Raw genomic sequence first — 19,015 nt, 5'->3', positions numbered from 1 at the left:
CTTGAATCGCGATCACAGATATAGACAGGACCGGAGCAGATTTGATGGCGAGGTAGAGGATAGATTCCCACCTAGCAAATTGACTGGCAGGGATGTCTTGAGACAATTAGAGGGTGTGCCCGTCTCACAGGGCAAGATACAAGCGGTGGGCGGTAAAAGAAGGCGCGGATAGCAGACCGTGGTACAAGACGAGTCTCTCTGAAAAAAGAGGAGTGTATTCTTTGATTTGTCGTACTGGGAGAACAACGAATTACGTCACAACCTTGACGTCAAGCACATAGAGAAAAATGTGTGCGACAACATTGTTTTCACTATGTTGAACGAGAGAGGTAAATCCAAAGACCACCTAAAAGCTCGAAAAGATCTCCAGTTGATGGGAATCAGGCATGATATGTGACCACTTGAAGGGGGAAAGTATCCCTCTGCAGTCTTTACCATGTCAAACCCACAGAAGGATTTCTTTCTTAGGACCATCAAGAATGTGGTCTTTCTAGACGGGTACTCTAGCAACATCTCTCGCTGTGTTGATTTAAAACAGCGCAAGTTATTCGGTTTGAAGAGTCATGACTGCCATATTCTAATGGAACATCTACTGCCAATTGCGTCAAAACACGTGTTGCCCACCCCAGTGTCTGCCGTCTTGGCTGAGTTATCAGCCTTTTTCCGACTAATATGCAGTAAATCTGTAGATCTTCAACAACTTCATCTGCTTCAGGATCGTGTGGTCCATACTCTGTGCAACATGAAGATGATATTTCTATCTTCCTTCTTCACAATTATGGTTCATCTAACAGTTATCAAAATGAATATTCACATAAAAGGTAAAATAGTAGATTTGTTTCTTCACAATTTTAAATACCCCAGCTTCTGTGTCCTACCTCTTCTCCTCAACCCTGTTTCAATGAAGTTTGAGTTTAATCAAAATGGATAAAAGAAGATAACTAGTTTTTGTAATTAACATAGTTTAAAAATGATATAGCTGGATAATTAAAGAATTAGAAAGGAGCAAGTTTGATTTACCTTATTGTGGGTGGCAGAGGAGGTAAGAGAAATTGAAGTGGAGGGATTAGAATTAGTTGCAAAAGCAGATAGGCCAACATTATAAGCCATGGATTCATCAGTTTTACCCACTCCATAGTTTCTCTCAGAAGTTGGACCTGGCTTCAAATCTTCATTGAACAATGCAAACACATAAGCCTCCAATCTCATCCTTGGCTTCGATGGTATGCCTTTATTTTGCATTTGTCTCCTAAACAAGTTCCTATTGTGTATTGGTGCAGCCTGTACTATTTCTCCTGCTTCATCACTGTCCCTTTTTGGAGGCCACCCCCTTTCTGAAACCCTGTTTTCACCATGTTGAACCCTAATTTTGCATATGCAAATGCAACTGAATCTATATTGAATAATTTTTGTTTGGATCAACCATTCTCTCAATTGGATTGAAGAGAATAAAGTCTAATGGGATTTCATTTGGGTTGTCTTTGTATGCAAAAAAAGGGTATGCATTGATCCAAGATGGTAAATTTTTTTTATAAGAAGCTTAAGAATGGTGTCATGGTTTCAGTTATGTCATTCTTGAAGGTACCAACTGAAGGATGGTATGATTCTTGAAGAACTGCAAGGGAGCTTGGTGATGAGACTTGGATGTTTGATGAAATGCCTAGCTGAGATAATGCATTTTGGATATTGATCACTGCTGGAACAAGGTACTGAAACATTGTTGAATTCTCATATGTGTAAACTTTGTTGCTTACTTGGATTCCTGTGATTTGTGTTTGGTAGGTAGGGTTTGATGTTGTTGCTCCCCCATTGAAGTGCTTGTTGTAGATCATATAACTGGCTTAGTAGTTGGTTCTCAACTGTTACAATGCTTTCAATTTCTGAGTTGGCAAAAGCTTTCAGAATCTCAGGGTTGGTTATTGATTTCAATTTCCAAATTGCTGACCATAGTTAATGAGTTAAAAGGATTTAAGCATGTGGTCTAAACTGTATATGTATCTGGGAAAATGATCAACCACAAAATAGATTGAGCTCATTCCAAGAGAAGATAACCAAGTTACATTTTTCCCTTTCTCCGACGATTGGCGATCAGAAGGCTAATCATTATCATGTTCAATATGTGTCTCTGATCTGCATCTTTTTGAAGGACATAATAGGTAATGTTGGCATATGAAGAGGATGTCAGTATTAATATCTCTTCTTTAGGTTATTGATAAGCGAATAATTTATACCTTTTTGACATTGTTTTTACATAATTTTTAGTATGTTTTAGTTATTTTTTATTATATTTTTATTAGTTTTTATGCAAAAATCATATTTCTGGACTTCACTATGAGTTTGTATATTTTTCTGTGATTTCAGGTATTTTCTGGCTGAAATTGAGGGACTTGAGCAAAAACTTAATTTAGAAGCTGAAAAAGGACTGCAGATGCTGTTGGATTCTGACCCTCCTGCACTCGAAGTAGATTTTCTGGATCTACAGAAGTCCAATTGGCACGCTCTCAATTGCGTTGGAAAGTAGACATCTTGGGCTTTCCAGCAATATATAATAGTCCATACTTTGCCCGAGATTTGATGGTCCAAACTGGCGTTCAAACGCCCACCTGAGACCCTTTTCTGGAGTAAAATGCCAAAACTGGCACTAGAACTGGAGTTAAACGCCCAAACTGGCACCCAAGCTGGCATTTAACTCCAAGAGCAGCCTATGCACGTGTAAAGCTCAATGCTCAGCCTAAGCACACACCAAGTGGGCCTCGGAAGTGGATTTCTGCACTATCTGCACTTAGTTACTCATTTTCTGTAAACCTAAGTTACTAGTTTAGTATAAATAGCACTTTTTACTATTGTATTTACATCTTTGGATGAACTTTATCATCTGAGGACTGGGAGGCTAGCCAGAGGGCTAGACTATTTTTACTTATGTATTTTCTACGGTGGAGTTTCTACACCCCATAGATTAAGGTGTGGAGCTCTACTGTTCTTCATGAATTAATGCAAGTACTATTGTTTTTCTTTCAATTCACGCCTACTTCTTCTCCAATATATACTCTTGTACTCAATTCAGTTAAGTCAGAATGAAGGGGTGACCCGTGACAATCACCCAATCTTCATTACTCGTTTAGCCAATATCCACGTGCTTGACAACCACAAAGCGGTTTACATGATGTTAAACATAGTCATTGGACGATAGTCGGGGTATATTCTCTTGGATATCTAATACACGGACCGAGTTCGTGAGATTAATATCTTCGTGGTATAGGCTAAAACCAATTGGCAGCCATTCCTGAGATCCGGATAATCTAAACCTTGTCTGTGGTATTCCGAGTAGGATCTGGGAAGGGATGACTGTGACGAACTTCAAACTTACGAATGTTGGGTGCAGTGACAGTGTGCAAAAGGATAAGGGTCCTATTTCGACGCTAGCGGGAACCAACAGATGATTAGCCGTGCAGTAGCTGTACTTGGTATTTTTCATCCGAGACGAGAAATCCGACAGTTGATTAGCCGTGCAGAGATCGTACCTGGCATTTTTCATCCGAGAGGATCATACAGCTTGCCATGGAAGGGAGCATGCATGATTGGAAGAAGGCAATAGGAAAGCAGAAATTCAGAAGCAACAAAGCATCTCCAAACGCTTATCTGAAATTCCCACCAATGAATTACATAAGTATCTTTATCTTATTTTATGTTTTATTTATCTTTTAATTATCAAAACCTCATAATCAATTGAATCCACCTGACTGAGATTTACAAGATGACCATAGGTTGCTTCAAGCCGACAATCTCCGTGGGATCGACCCTTACTCATGTAAGGTTTATTACTTGGATGACCCAGTGCACTTGCTGGTTAGTTGTGCGGGGTTGTGAAAAGTGTGGATCACAATTTCGTGCACCAAGTTTTTGATGCTGTTGCCGGGGATTGTTCGAGTTTGGACAACTGACGGTTCATCTTGTTGCTTAGATTAGGTAATTTTATTTATGTTTAAGCTTTTTATTTTTATTTTCGAAAAAAAATATATATTATAGTTTTCGAAAAATTCAAAAAAAAAATGTTCTTCAGAATTTTTAAGAATGAATTCTAGAGCTTCTTAAGATATGTTGAAGCCTGGCTGGCTGTTAAGCCATGTCAAATCTTTTGGACCGAGGTTTCCACTTTCCATTGTAGAAAGGACATGTCTGTAATTGTTATGCTAAAGCTTGGCTGGCCATTTGGCCATGTCTAATTCTTTTGGACCGAAGCTTTTGACTGATATTGCACGAATCTTGGAATTCTTATTAAAAATGTTGAATTTCTTTATTTTCTTTTTTCAAAATAATTTCGAAAAAAAATTAATAAAATCATAAAAACAAAAAAAATTTGTGTTTCTTGTTTGAGTCTAGTGTCAAATTTTAAATTTGGTGTCAATTGCATGTTTTAATTTCTCTTTAATTTTTCGAAAATATATGCATTGTGTTCTTCTTTGATCTTCAAGTTATTCTTGATGATATTCCTTGTTTGATCTTTAATTTTTCTTGTTTTGTGTTTTTTGTTATTTTTCATATGCATTTTCAAATTATTGGTGTCTAAGGTTTAAAAATTTCTAAGTTTGGTGTCTTGCATGTCTTTCTTTTCTTAAAAATTTTCAAAAATATGTTCTTGATATTCATCATGATCTTCAAAGTGTTCTTGGTGATCATCTTGACATTCAAAGTGTTCTTGCATGAATTATTTGTTTTGATCTTAAATTTTTATGTTTTGTTTCATTTTGTTGTTTTTTTCTTTCTTCATTAATTCAAAAATAAAAAATAATATCTTTCGCTTATTTTACTCATAATTTTCGAAATCTTGGGTTGACTTAGTAAAAAATTTTCAAAATTTGGTTGTTTCTTGTTAGTCAAGTCAAAATTTCAATTTAAAAATTCTATCTTTTCAAAAATAAAATCTTTTTCATTTTTCTTTCATGTTTTCAAAAATTTCAAAATCTTTTTCTTAATTTTATTTCATAATTTTCGAAATCTTTGCTAGCATTTACTATTTTGATTCAAAAATTTCAAGTTTGTTACTTTCTTGTTAAGAAAGGTTCAATCTTTAAATTCTAGAATCATATCTTTTAGTTTCTTGTTAGTCAAGTCATCAACTTTAATTTTCAAAATCAAATCTTTTTAATTTCCTTTTCAAATCCTTTTCAAAATAAATTTCAATCATATCTTTTTCAAAATTTAATTTCAAAATCTTTTTCAAACTTCTTATCTTTTCAAAATTTACTTTCAAATCTTTTTCAATTAACTATTTGACTTTTTGTTTGTTTTACTATTTCTTATCTTTTTCAAAACTATCGAACTACTTTTCTCTCTCTAATTTTCGAAAATCACTAACAAATTTTTTAAAATTCTTTTTAATTAACAAATTGTTTTAAATTCTAATTTTATTTTATCTCTTTTCTTAAATTCGAATTCTAACTTATAATTAAATAAAAATAAAAATATTTTTCTTTTCTTTTTAATTAATATTCGAATACTCTCCCCCTCTCATCTCTTTCTATTTATTTTATTTATTCACTAACATATCTTCTTCTTAAAGTTCGAACCCTCTCCCTCTCTCTGTGTTCGAATTCTTCTTCTTCTCCATTCTTCTTTCTATTCTTCTATTCTTCTACTCACATAAAGAAATCTCTATACTGTGGCATAGAGGATTCTTCTTCTTTTCTGTTCTCTTGTTTTTCATATGAATAGGAACAAGGATAAGAATATTCTTGTTGAAGCTAATTCTGAATCAGAAAGGACTCTGAAGAGGAAGTTAAGAGAGGTTAAAGCACAAAACTCTGGAGAGGACCTAACAGAAAAAGAAGAAGACATGGCAGCCAAAAATAACAACAATGGTGGAGATGCAAGAAAGATGCTTGGTGACTTTATGCACCAACTTCTGACTTCTATGGAAGAAGCATCTCAATTCCTACAATTGGAGCAAACAAACTTTGAGCTTAAGTCTCAATTATTTTCTCTAATGTAACATAATTGCAAGTTTCATGGACTTCCATTGGAAGATCCTCATCAGTTCTTAGCTGAATTCTTACAAATCTGTGACATTGTTAAGACCAATGGGGTTAATTCTGAGGTCTACAGACTTATGCTTTTCCCCTTTGCTGTAAGAGACAGAGCTAGGATATGGTTGGACTCACAACCTAAAGAAAGCCTGAACTCTTGGAAAAAGTTAGTCAATGCTTTCTTGGCCAAATTTTTTCCACCTCAAAAGTTGAGCAAGCTTAGAGTGGAAGTCTAAACCTTCAGACAGAAGGAAGGTGAATCCCTCTATGAAGCTTGGAAAAGATACAAGCAATTGATCAGAAGGTGTCCTTCTGACATGCTTTTAGAATAGAGCATCTTATGTATATTCTATGATGGTCTGTCTGAATTATCCAAGATGTCATTGGATCACTCTGCTGGTGGATCTCTTCATCTGAAGAAGACACCTGCAGAAGCCCAGGAACTCATTGAGATGGTTGCAAATAACCAGTTCATGTATACTTCTGAAAGAAATTCTGTGAATAATGGGATGACTCAGAAGAAAGGAGTTCTTGAGATTGATACTCTGAATGCAATATTGGCTCAGAATAAAATATTGACTCAGCAAGTCAATATGATTTCTTAGAATCTGACTGGAATGCAAGCTGCATCCGGCAATACTAAAGAAGCTTCCTATGAAGAAGACGCTTATGACCCTGAGAATCCTACAATGGAAGATGTTAATTACATGGGAGAATCCTATGGAAACACTTACAATCCTTCATGGAGGAATCATCCTAATTTCTCATGGAAGGATTAGTAGAAGCCTAATCAAGGCTTTAATAATAATAATAGTGGGAGAAATAGGTTTGGCAATAGCAAGCTTTTTCCATCATCTTCTGAGTAACAGACAGAGAATTCTAAGCAGAGCCTCTCTGACTTAGCAACCATAGTCTCTGATCTATCTAAGACCACTCTCAGATTCATGACTAAAACAAGGTCCTCCATCAGAAATTTGGAGGCACAAGTGGGTCAACTAAGTAAAAGAGTTACTAAAACCCCTCCTATTACTCTCCCAAGCAATATAAAAGAGAATCCAAAGAGAGAGTGCAAGGCTATAAATATACCCAACATGGCTGAAACTATAGAGGAGGAAGAGGCAGTGATTTTCAGTGAGGAAAACCTCAATGGACGTCTACTGGCCACTAAGGAGTTCCCTCCTGAGGAACCAAAAGAATATGAGGCTCATACAGAGACCATAGAGATTCCACTGAACTTACAGTTGCCATTTATAAGCTCTAATGAGTATTCTTCCTCTGAAGAGGATGAAGATATTATTGAAGAGCAAGTTGCTCAGTATCTAGGAGCAATCATGAAGCTGAATGCCAAGTTATTTGGTAATGAGACTTGGGAGGATGAACCTCCATTGCTCATCAATGAACTAAATACCTTGGTTCAACTGAAATTACCTCAGAAGAAACCGGATCCCAGAAAATTCTTAATACCCTGTACCATAGGCACCATGACCTTTAAGAAGGCTCTGTGTGACCTGGGGTCAGGTATAAACCTCATGCCACTCTCTGTAATGGAGAAACTAGGGATCTTTAAGGTACAAGCTGCAAGAATCTCACTAGAGATGGCAGAAAAATCAAAGAAACAGGCTTATGGACTTGTAGAGGATGTCTTAGTGAAGGTTGAAGGCTTTTACATCCTTGCTGATTTCATAATCCTAGACACTGGGAAGGATGAAGATGAATCCATCATCTTTGGAAGACCCTTCCTAGCCACAGCAAGAGCTATGATTGATGTGGACAGAGGAGAGTTAGTCCTTCAATTGAATGAGGACTACCTTGTGTTTAAGGCTCACGGATCTTCTTTTGTAACTATGGAGAAGAAGCATGAAAAGCTTCTCTCAATACAGAGTCCCCACACTCAACTTCTAAGTTTGGTGTTGGGAGGCCACCATTAAGCTCTGAGTCTCTGTGAAGCTCTCTAAGGGCTCACTGTCAAGCTATTGATATTAAAGAAGCGCTTGTTAGGAGGCAACCCAATGTTGTTTAATTATATTTATTTATATTCCATTGTCATTTTATGTTTTCTTTAGGTTGATGATCATGTGAAGTCATAAAAACAGTTGCAGAATTAAAGCAAAATAAAAAACAGCATCAAAAATAGCACACCCTGGAGGACAGGCTTATTGGCATTTAAACGCCAGAAATGGCAGGCAGACTGGCGTTTAACGCCAGAAAAGGGTGTCTGGCTGGCATTAAACGCCAGAAAGGGGCAGCAGACTGGCGTTTAACGCCAGAAAAGGTAGCAGAGCTGGCGTTAAACACCAGAATTGGCATACAGAGGGTGTTTACACGCCAGATTGGTGCAGGGAGCAGAATTCCTTGACACCTCAGGATCTGTGGACCCCACAGGATCCCCACCAAACCGACATCTTCTTCTCTCCTCTTCACACCTTTCCATAACACTCTTCCCCAAATACCCTTGACCAATCACATCAATACCTCTTCCCCAAACACCATTCACCTATCAAATCCTATCCTATTCCCCATATTCTCTTCACCACTCACATCCATCCATCATAAACCCCACCTACCTCACCATTCAAATTCAAACCATTTCCTTCCCAAACCCACCCCTTCATAACCAAATTCTCTCTCTCTCTTACCCTATAAATACCCCTCCTTACAACCTTCAATTTCACACCTCATACACATTTAACCCCCCTTGGCCGAATTCACTACTCCCCTCCATCTCCTCCATTTCTTCTTCCTCTACTCCTTTCTTTCTTCTTTTGCTCGAGGACGAGCAAAACTTCTAAGTTTGGTGTGGGAAAAGCTCTACTTTTTATTTTTTCATAACCATCAATGGCACCTAAGGCCGGAGAAATCTCTAGAAAGAGGAAAGGGAAGGCAATTGCTTCCATCTCCGAGTCATGGAAGATGGAGAGATTCATCTCAAAGGTCCATCAAGATTACTTCTATGAAGTTGTGGCCAAGAACCATGATCAAAGTATGAACCCAAACCCAAAGAATTGGCTCACAATGGTTCGGGAGAATTACTTGAATTTCAGTCCGGAAAATGTGAGGTTGACATTTAACTTGCCAATAATGAGAGGAGATCCTCATCCTTTCACTAGAAGAGTCAACTTTGATCAAAGGTTGGACCAAGTCCTCATAGAGATCTGTGTGGAAGGAGCTCAATGAAAGAGAGACTCAAGAGGCAAGCCGGTTCAATTAAGAAGGCTTGACCTCAAGCCTGTGGCTAGGGGATAGTTGGAGTTCATTTAACGCTCTATCATTCCTACTAGCAACCGGTCTGAAGTTACAATAGACCGGGCTATCATGATCCATAGTATCATGATTGGAGAGGAAGTAGAAGTTCATGAGATCATACCTCTAGAACTCTACAAGGTGGCAGACAAACCCGCTACTTTGGCAAGGTTAGCCTTCCCTCATCTCATTTGTAACCTATGCAATTCAGCTGAAATTATCATATAGGAAGACATCCTCATTGATGAGGACAAGCCCATCACTAAAAAGAGGATGGAGCAAATCAACACCTCCTTAGGAGAATTGAGTTCCAACATGGGGCAACTAAGGATGGAGCACCAAGAGCATTCCATCATCCTTCATGAAATTAGAGAGGACCAAAGAGCCATGAGGGAGGAGCAACAAAGGCAAGGAAGAGACATAGAGGAGCTCAAGCACTCCATAAGATCTTCAAGAGGAAGAACTAGTCGCCATCACTAAGGTGGACCCGTTCTTTAATTTTCTTGTTCTTATATTTCTGTTTTTTGAATTCTATGCTTTATGTTTTGTCTATGTTTGTGTCTTTATTACATGATCATTAGTGTCTAGTGTCTATGTCTTAAAGCTATGAATGTCCTATGAATCTTTCACCTTTCTTAAATGAAAAATATTTTTATTTGCAAAAGAACAAGAAGTGCATGATTTCGAATTTTATCTTGAAATTAGTTTAATTATTTTGATGTGGTGGTAATACTTTTTGTTTTCTGAATGAATACTTGAACAGTGCATATTTTTTAATTTGTTGTTTATGAATGTTAAAATTGTTGGCTCTTGTAGAATAATGAAAAAGGAGAAATGTTGTTGATAATCTGAAAAATCATAAAATTGATTCTTGAAGCAAGAAAAAGCAGTGAAAAACAAAGCTTGCGAAAAAAATGGCGAAAAAATAAAGAAAAGAGAAAGAGAAAGAGAAAGAGAAAGCAAGCAGAAAAAGCCAATAGCCCTTTAAACCAAAAGGCAAAGGAAAAAAGGATCCAAGGCTTTGAGCATTAATGGATAGAAGGGCCCAAAGGAATAAAATTCTGGTCTAAGCGGCTAAATCAAGCTATCCCTAACCATGTGCTTGTGGCGTGAAGGTGTCAAGTGAAAAGCTTGAGACTGAGCGGTTAAAGTCGTGGTCCAAAGCAAAAAGAGTGTGCTTAAGAGCTCCGGACACCTCTAACTGGGGACTCTAGCAAAGCTGAGTCACAATCTGAAAAGGTTCACCCAATTATGTGTCTGTGGCATTTATGTATCCGGTGGTAATACTGGAAAACAAAATGCTTAGGATCACGGCCAAGACTCATAAAGTAACTGTGTTCAAAAATTAACATACTGAACTAAGAGAATCAATAACACTATCTGAATTCTAAGTTCCTATGGATGCCAATCATTCTGAACTTCAAAGGATAAAGTGAGATGCCAAAACTGTTCAGAAGCAAAAAGGCTACTAGCCCCGCTCATCTAATTAGAACTAAGTTCATTGATAAGTTTGGAATTTATTGTATTTTCTCCTCTTTTTATCCTATTTTGTTTCTAGTTGCTTGGGGACAAGCAACAATTTAAGTTTGGTGTTGTGATGAGTGGATAATTTATACCCTTTTTGCCATTGTTTTTACATAGTTTTTAGTATGTTTTAGTTACTTTTTATTATATTTTTATTAGTTTTTATGCAAAAATCACATTTCTGGACTTTACTATGAGTTTGTGTATTTTTCTATGATTTCAGGTATTTTCTGGCTGAAATTGAGGGACCTGAGCAAAAATTTGATTCAGAGGCTGAAAAAGGACTGCAGATGCTGTTGAATTCTGACCTCCCTGCACTCGAAGTAAATTTTCTGGATCTACAGAAGCCCAATTGGCGCACTCTCAATTGCGTTGGAAAGTAGACATCTTGGGCTTTCTAGTAATATACAATAGTTCATACTTTGCCTGATATTTGATGGCCCAAACTGGCGTTTCACTCCAAGAACAGCCTATGCACGTGTAAAGCTCAATGCTCAGCCCAAGCACACACCAAGTGGGTCCCGGAAGTAGATTTCTGCACTATCTGCACTTAGTTACTCATTTTCTGTAAACCTAAGTTACTAGTTTAGTATAAATAGCACTTTTTACTATTGTATTTACATATTTGGATGAACTTTATCATCTGAGGACTGGGAGGCTGGCCAAACGGCTAGACTATTTTTACTTATATATTTTCTACGGTGGAGTTTCTACACCCCATAGATTAAGGTGTGGAGCTCTGCTGTTCTTCATGAATTAATGCAAGTACTATTATTTTTCTTTCAATTCACGCCTACTTTTTCTCCAAGATATACTCTTGTACTCAATTAAGTTAAGTCAGAATGAAGGGGTGACCCGTGACAATCACCTAATCTTCATTACTCGCTTAGCCAAGATCCGCGTGCCTGACAACCACAAAGCGGTCTACATGATGTTCAACGTAGTCATTGGACGACAGTCGGGGTATATTCTCTTGCATATCTAATACACGGACCGAGTCCGTGAGATTAATATCTTCGTGGTATAGGCTAGAACTAATTGGCAGCCATTCCTAAGATCCGGAAAGTCTAAACCTTGTCTGTGGTATTCCGAGTAGGATCTGGGAAGGGATGACTGTGACGAATTTTAAACTTGCGAATGTTGGGCGCAGTGACAGTGTGCAAAAGGACAAGGGTCCTATTCTGACGCTAGCGGAAACAACAGATGATTAGTCATGCGGTAGCTGTACTTGGTATTTTTCATCCGAGACGAGAAATCTGACAGTTGATTAGCCGTGCAGAGATCGTACCTGTTATTTTTTATCCGAGAGGATCATACAGCTTGCCATGGAAGGGAGCACGCATGATTGGAAGAAGGCAATAGGAAAACAGAGATTCAAAAGCAACAAAGCATCTCCAAACGCTTATCTGAAATTCCCACCAATGAATCACATAAGTATCTTTATCTTATTTTATGTTTTATTTATCTTTTAATTATCAAAACCTCATAATCAATTGAATCTGCCTGACTGAGATTTACAAGATGACCATAGGTTGCTTCAAGCCGACAATCTCCGTGGGATCGACCCTTACTCACGTAAGATTTATGACTTGGACGACCCAGTGCACTTGCTGGTTAGTTGTGTGAAGTTGTGAAAAGTGTGGATCACAATTTTGTGCACCAGTTATGTATTTGCATTTCCACAACTTAAATTTGTCTCTGAAATTAATATCATTGGAATAGATTCTAACCTGAGGAATATATTTTTATAATAGTCATGCATACTTGGATTCCAATGCAGGAAAATCAATTTCAACAAAAATTGGAAACAATTTATAAAAGACAAATTTCTTTTAAGAATAATGAAAAATCAATGATCCTTCACATGCAAATAGTTTAAAAATCAACAATGGCAAGTTAAGTAATAAATTTTTTGATATATTCGATATGGGAATAATATGCCTTTTTAAATAGTAAAAGAGATCACAATTTTTATTAATCATAAATTCAACAAAAAAGATATGATAAATAATTTTGGGTTCAGAAATAAAAAAACTCTTTATTATCACTCCTATGTTTAACATATACATTAACACTCCTCGATACTTATAGTTGATGCGGTGTGCGAGTGTGAATTAATAAGGAGATGGCATTGTTAATTATTGCTGTTTTTATTATTATCCTATTAGTTTTATTATTATGATTATTCTTATTATTATTTAAATTATTAGTATAAAAGAGTGGGAAACCAAATTTCCATGCCAACACATTGCCAGAGCCAAAGGTGAGATCAAATTCGACACGGCACCCAAATCCTATTTCTCCCTTGCAAGCCTCCAATTGAACCTAACCTTCAGTCGTGTCTCACATAGCCTTAAGGCCGTCGAAGCCCTCCCTTGACACGAAGGCCTGACCTACCGCTCTTCTCGTCTGTCGCAGCTCTTGCCTTTCCAAGGGCTGCTGTCCCCTCTTCTCTTCTCGGGTAAGCATTCGTCCTCCATATATTTTTTGTATATATATTTTGACTGAAGTTTTTACCTGGTCATAGCAACATGCATGTCTATATAATTTCCTCATAGATGTCCCAGGGGTCTTGTTCGTGAAACTGCATTGTGTTTGGAGCAATTTTCTAAAACTTCGTCTGTTATTGAAAACTTCATAATCTGCCGATTTCATGCTGATTTAAAATTAACATGCATTAAAAAAAAAAGAATGAAATGCCTCATGAGCTGATTGAGATTATGAATCAGAAAAAACAAACTATGGACAATGACTATTCGTATAATTTTTGTGTGTACTTGTTGGTGTCAGGAGTTTAGACTCGGAAAGGTCGATTCAGGAAAAAATCAAAATTGGGACCAGGATCTCAGCAACCTCAAACGGGAGCGAGTGCGACTTCGGACTCCCACCATGATGTCTCTCAAATTCTCCCGACCAGTGGTGATAGTGTCCCCGCTACTTCACGCCCTTTCCGTCCCCCGCGAAGTGAACTAAGGCCTGCTCCACAGACGAGCACAAATAGTGCCCAGAACTCGCTGCCAGGCCATCTAAACTTGGACGCTAATGCAAATGAGGAACCTCTTGCTGAAGAAGAAGTTGACGACCTCCATGATGCTTCTGTGGCTCGGAGTTGCAGAGGACGCAAGACTACATAGTTTTGGACGGTTAAGATCATCGGTATCGTATTTAAATATTTTTCTTCCATCAACATCATTTAGGCTCCACCCATTATTAATTTACACTATACTCTAATTCGTTCATCCCAAATGCTTTCTGTTGCAAAACAGTTAATGACATTTGACCTTCTCCATTGTTTGCAAAGTGTTTTTTAAATTTCTAGTTTTATAATCTATAATTGGATAAAATGTATTACGTGGCCTATCAAAATATTATAAAAAATTTTGATTTATTATATTAATTTTATTTTTGCCTCCGACATTTCAAATTAATTTTAAATTTGTAGTTATTATTAGTTTTTTACACTAAAAGTCAGTAATTTTTTTTTTTAAATTTGTTTCAAGTGTTGCAATTCTACCCCAATTTATGCATGTTATATGCTGGTCGGATCCATCGTGCTTCGTTTGATAGGTGTATAATAAGGTACTATGTTAATATTATTATGTTATATATTAATTTTCTCGTATGCTGTCCATAACGCAAATATTATATTTGGCTTATAGACTGTGACGGCACAATCAAGCCAGCAAAACTAAGCGTGAGGGATGCTATGAAACGGCCTAACGGTAGGAAGATCGTGCTCAGGTTCAACAACGCAAAGCAAGCAATTGGATACGAAGCTGGACTGTTGAGTGGCGTGCTTGGTCTGCTGGGATCTGATTATGGAAAATTCCCATCTGTAGGAAAAGTTGGCGTCAGATTACCACTAAAGACAAGGTTTATAACGAATGTGTCAAGGTAAAAGTTTATATTCCGGATAAATTAAATCTGCTTATTTTTACAATTATTGATAACTTGTATTATCTGTGTAGCAAAATTTCCACTTTGATGAAGACAGCGAAGGAACTATCAAGAAAAATATTTTGAAAAGTATGGGCAAGTCTTGGAAGAAAACAAGGCTGAGGTTGTATGACCGTTTTTATGAGCCAATATTCACGGCTGAACAAAATTTTGAGAATCGACCGCTGGGAATTGATCGAGAACATTGGAGATGGTTCCTTGACTATCGCGCCGAAGCTGAGACGAAGGTAATATACTGTATCGTTGTTACACAAGAATACCAATTATGTTGCATTGAGTCCTTTTCTATCAGATTCTAATCGCCCTTTGTCTCTGATGGACCAATAGGAGAAGTGCAGGAAAAATGCGATCAATCGATCAAAACAACTATATACTCACACTGGCGGTTCGAAAAGTTTCGCACAGCGGATGGAAGAAGAGGTACTTTACTTGTTTTTATTTAGTTATTAAACTATCTCTGTGACTTAATTTTTCTTGATTTTCTGGAAAATTTTAATGCAAAAACTTTGTTGTTACAGTCGGAAGAACAAGGAAGGAGAGTCGGTAGAGGAGAGCTATGGATCACAGTGCACAAAAAAATGGCTTATATATCAATGATGAAGCAAGAGCAATTGGTGTAAGTACTACTTGTTATAGTTTACCAACTCTAACTAAGTTTCCAAATTCCATATTAATCGAAAATATTAATTTTTATATTTTTAATAATTTTTTAATTTATAATGACTATTTGTTAGAATAGAAAATAGATAAACCCTTGCAAATAAAGGAAACCACAATAGGGAGTAGAGAGTAGAAAGATCAAGTAGACAAAACCTATCAAAAGCTTCTACTAGTTACCCACTTTCTATTTTTCTACATAGAACCTACGGAAACCACTAGTGTTTTCTGATCCACTATTATTAGCTTTACTTTGCATATTGGATATAATAGAGATTCCCATGCGGCTGCTTACTCCTCTTCTTGGGGACTAAAAAAAAACAAAAGCAAGCTATTATATAGTAGTATAGTACAGGGGTGTAGAAAAGTGTGAAAAGGGTGCTGTGGGCAAGAAAACAAGCTTTATTTTTTCTATCTTTTTTCCATTAAACCAGGCAAAATACAACAAGAGTGGGGTTCCATAGTTAAAAGGAAAAAACATGCCCCAAGCACAAAGCTTTTCTTGTTTAGTAGTAATTAAATTATAGGTATTAAGTCCTCTCTACGAATACACTTCATTCACTATCACTCCCATCGCTTCTTCCTAAGCCTCTCTTGCCTCTGCAACTCCCAGAAAGCACTTGCTTTCTTTCAAGGTAATCAAATTATGACTACCCTCTTTTTTTAACATTCTCTTGGCTTTGTATGCATTAGAGAATTATCAATATTGTGACTGAATGGCTGAAAAATTAAGTACCTTTATCCCATGTTGTAGATTTATGAATTTGTTAATTGTGTTATTCAAATTAAGTAAATTTATGGCACCCCATGTTGTAAATATGCTCAATTATGCTCCCATGTTGGAATCTTAAGAGTTAATTGATAAAGGTTAACACAAGTCAGTTTAGGAGAATTTCCTTTTTTTTTTGGGTTTTGGTTCATAGTGCATATCTTTGCACATTACTATGATATTGCATGTTCCAAGTTTAAAAAATGATGCACCATGCGTTGCGTATAGAGAGAAGGCTTCTTTGAACTGTTATGGTGTTCTCACTTTATTATGTGATGAACTTACTGTGTGTAAAGAATTAGAGAAGGCCTATGAATTCTATAGTATGCTGAACTAAACTATCACATCTTTATGTTGTGAGTTTATATGTAATATGATTATCGATGCTAATCTTCAAAACATTTCATTTACTATCAGAAATCAATTCCGCCTTCTTGTTTGTTTGTTATTTTTCTTTTCATTCGCCTTTGGCTTTTTTATTCACTGAGAGTTTATGTGTAATATTTAATTTTTTTTGCTGCTATATTTGTGTATTTTTTATCGTGATGTAAGTGATACAATTAATTGAGGATATTGCTAATTTGTGTATGTAGGAAAGAATTGAGGAGATTGAGCAACATGATGAGTCTTCTAGAATGTTGTCTCAAAATGATTCCATTGCTCAGGTTTTCGGAAAAGAGAAACCGGGTAGAGTACGTGGTGTGGATTTTGGACCAACTCCTAGTCAACTCTTCGGTCCGAATTCACATGCGTCTGGCAACGAAGTCCAACTAGAGGAGACCCAGAGGAAGCTGCTTGAACTGCAGGCAGAGATGGAAGGCGAAAAGTTGAAGAGGAAGGCGATGGAGGATGAGGCAGCAGTAGAGAAGAAAAAGATGAAGGCGATAGAGAGTGCTCTGATTTATCTATTTCAACGGCAGGGTGAGGTGCTACCATCAGACATCGCTGTAGGGATGAGTTTTGTGGAATGATAGAGGGAAAATAGAATATTAGAATTGGAGTTATTTTGCATTGAAGCAAATATTTTATTGAATTAGACTGTGCAACTCTTTGAAAGAGATTTATTTACTTTGTATTTGGATGGATATATTATTTTGTTTTGCTTATATTTCAATTTTGTTTTTGCTACAGGTTTAGATTTTATTTTTGTTGAAAATATTCACTCCTAAAATAATAAAAAATATAAAAAGAATTAAAAAAATAATTCAATAATATTTTAAATAAATTATGTGTGTTTTTTTGAAAAACCTAAATTTCCTTTTTTTTTATTTTTCTTAAATTAGCGGTGGTTTTAAACCGCCACTGTTTGGATTCAGAGATTATGAAAACTGTTACATCTGGCGGCGGTTTGCAACCGCCGGTAACTTTGACCGAAATTGTAGTACCATTTGGCGACGGTTTAAAACCGGCGCTAAACGTGTGGAAACTTGGACATATCGTGATAACCTGTGGCGATTTGGAAAATGCCGGTAAATATGAAGCAAATTATGCCAGTCTCATTTGGCGGCAGTTTCTATTGGTGTGCTACGAAATTTTTGATTTAGCGGCGGTTGCTGGAAACCGCCGCCAAACCCAATCCCGGCGCCCATATCCATGGCGGTCTGGTTAACCGCCGGCATTTGATTTTGCGGCGATTTAAAACCGTCGCTAATTAAGAAAAAACCGCCGCCAATTTGCGCCTCCCTTGTAGTGTTCCACGATTTCCTGAGATCTGTAACTTCAATAAAAAATATGATTTAAATAAAATGTTTGTATTTTTCTTCTCTACACATTGGCATCACTTTTGTTCGGTAGAAGTTGATGGTGACGTAACTCCCCTTCCCCTTGAGTTCGGCCAATTGGAGTTCTACGAGGCACAGACGAGAATCGGTTTAAGTGCAGCCAAGAACTGGATTATTTTGATGAATTCGGGACTAGGATTATTTTGGAAATCAAGTAAAATTTTGTGTAATTAAAGGGTCGAGAGATTAAATTAAAATCTGTGAAGAATCGGTAACCGTAAAGCTCGAAAACTAATTTAAAGTTATATATATATATTCGAACTGATTATAAAAAGATATTTTTGGGTTTAAAGAACTGTATTTGTTACCATTATTAATTTGAGAATGGAATTGTGTTTTGATAAAAAATGAGGTTGATTTTACAAATAAATAAGTTTAGAGGTAATTTGAGTAAAAAATAAGTGTTTGGGGATGAGCGGGTATTTTTATAAAGACTCAGAGTTACTTTTGTAAATATTAATAAACAAAGAGCTAATTAGGAATTTTCTAAAAATACTGGGTTAAAAGTAAAATAATTAAAAGTTTGAAGTTTAAAACATAATTAATAAAAGTTTAGAAGTAAAGCTTAAAAGGAGTTACGTCTTTAAGGAAGTTATAAATACTATTTATAACTTAGTGGGATATTCCTGTATAGTAGATCTCAGTGTCTTCGTCTGAGCCGTCATCTGAGGAGCTGCACACCACCTCTATTAGTGGGCCGATGAGCGTGGGCTAGAGCAGTAGTACGAGTGCCAGGATCCCTCCTGAGATTATTCAGATTTCTGATGATGAGGACGAGGATCCTGAGGAGTGCTCATATGTGATTGAGATTTTCTCTGACGACGATAGTTCATGCTTAAGAGCTGAGGATGTGGCTTTTGGGAGTTTTTTGTGTTATTCTAGTTTTTGTGTTTAGTCTCTCACTTTTGATTAGACTCACTGAGTGAGTAGGATGTATATAGTTGACTAGGCTAGTTTTCAGGTGCCAGCTTAGGGGCTTCCTATATGGACTAGGACCCGGAGTGTTGATTATGTCTATAGTAACAAGATGTGAAGGGTTATACGCTAACTTATGACCTGTATGG

At 36.7% G+C, this 19,015-nt stretch overlaps 1 protein-coding gene, 1 non-coding gene and 1 pseudogene across 3 annotated transcripts; 1 reads left to right on the top strand and 2 right to left on the bottom strand.

The window, feature by feature from the left end:
* Positions 1-887: 887 nt before the first annotated feature.
* Positions 888-13,941, bottom strand: LOC112748978 (glucan endo-1,3-beta-glucosidase 11-like; annotated as a pseudogene).
* On the bottom strand, positions 6,239-6,346 carry LOC112752880 (small nucleolar RNA R71). Its single transcript, XR_003177289.1, has one exon. It is a non-coding gene; the product is annotated as a small nucleolar RNA R71 (small nucleolar RNA).
* On the top strand, positions 13,106-17,300 carry LOC112750809 (uncharacterized). Of its 2 annotated transcripts, XM_025799666.3 has the most exons (7): positions 13,106-13,248; positions 13,578-13,943; positions 14,447-14,681; positions 14,756-14,971; positions 15,072-15,164; positions 15,263-15,360; positions 16,764-17,300. In XM_025799666.3, the coding sequence occupies exons 4-7, from the start codon at positions 14,816-14,818 to the stop codon at positions 16,942-16,944; spliced, it is 528 nt and encodes a 175-aa protein (XP_025655451.1). In that variant the 5' UTR covers positions 13,106-13,248; positions 13,578-13,943; positions 14,447-14,681; positions 14,756-14,815; the 3' UTR covers positions 16,945-17,300. The 2 variants fall into 2 exon arrangements, with proteins under 2 accessions (XP_025655451.1, XP_072073750.1); XM_072217649.1 differs by having other exon boundaries at positions 13,126-13,248; positions 13,586-13,943; positions 14,447-14,971.
* The last annotated feature ends 1,715 nt before the right edge of the window (positions 17,301-19,015 follow it).

The sequence above is a fragment of the Arachis hypogaea genome, chromosome 15 (genome assembly GCF_003086295.3).
Source record: "Arachis hypogaea cultivar Tifrunner chromosome 15, arahy.Tifrunner.gnm2.J5K5, whole genome shotgun sequence".
In the NCBI taxonomy this organism is placed as follows: Eukaryota; Viridiplantae; Streptophyta; class Magnoliopsida; order Fabales; family Fabaceae; genus Arachis; species Arachis hypogaea.
This window is presented reverse-complemented; position numbering and strand designations above follow the sequence as displayed.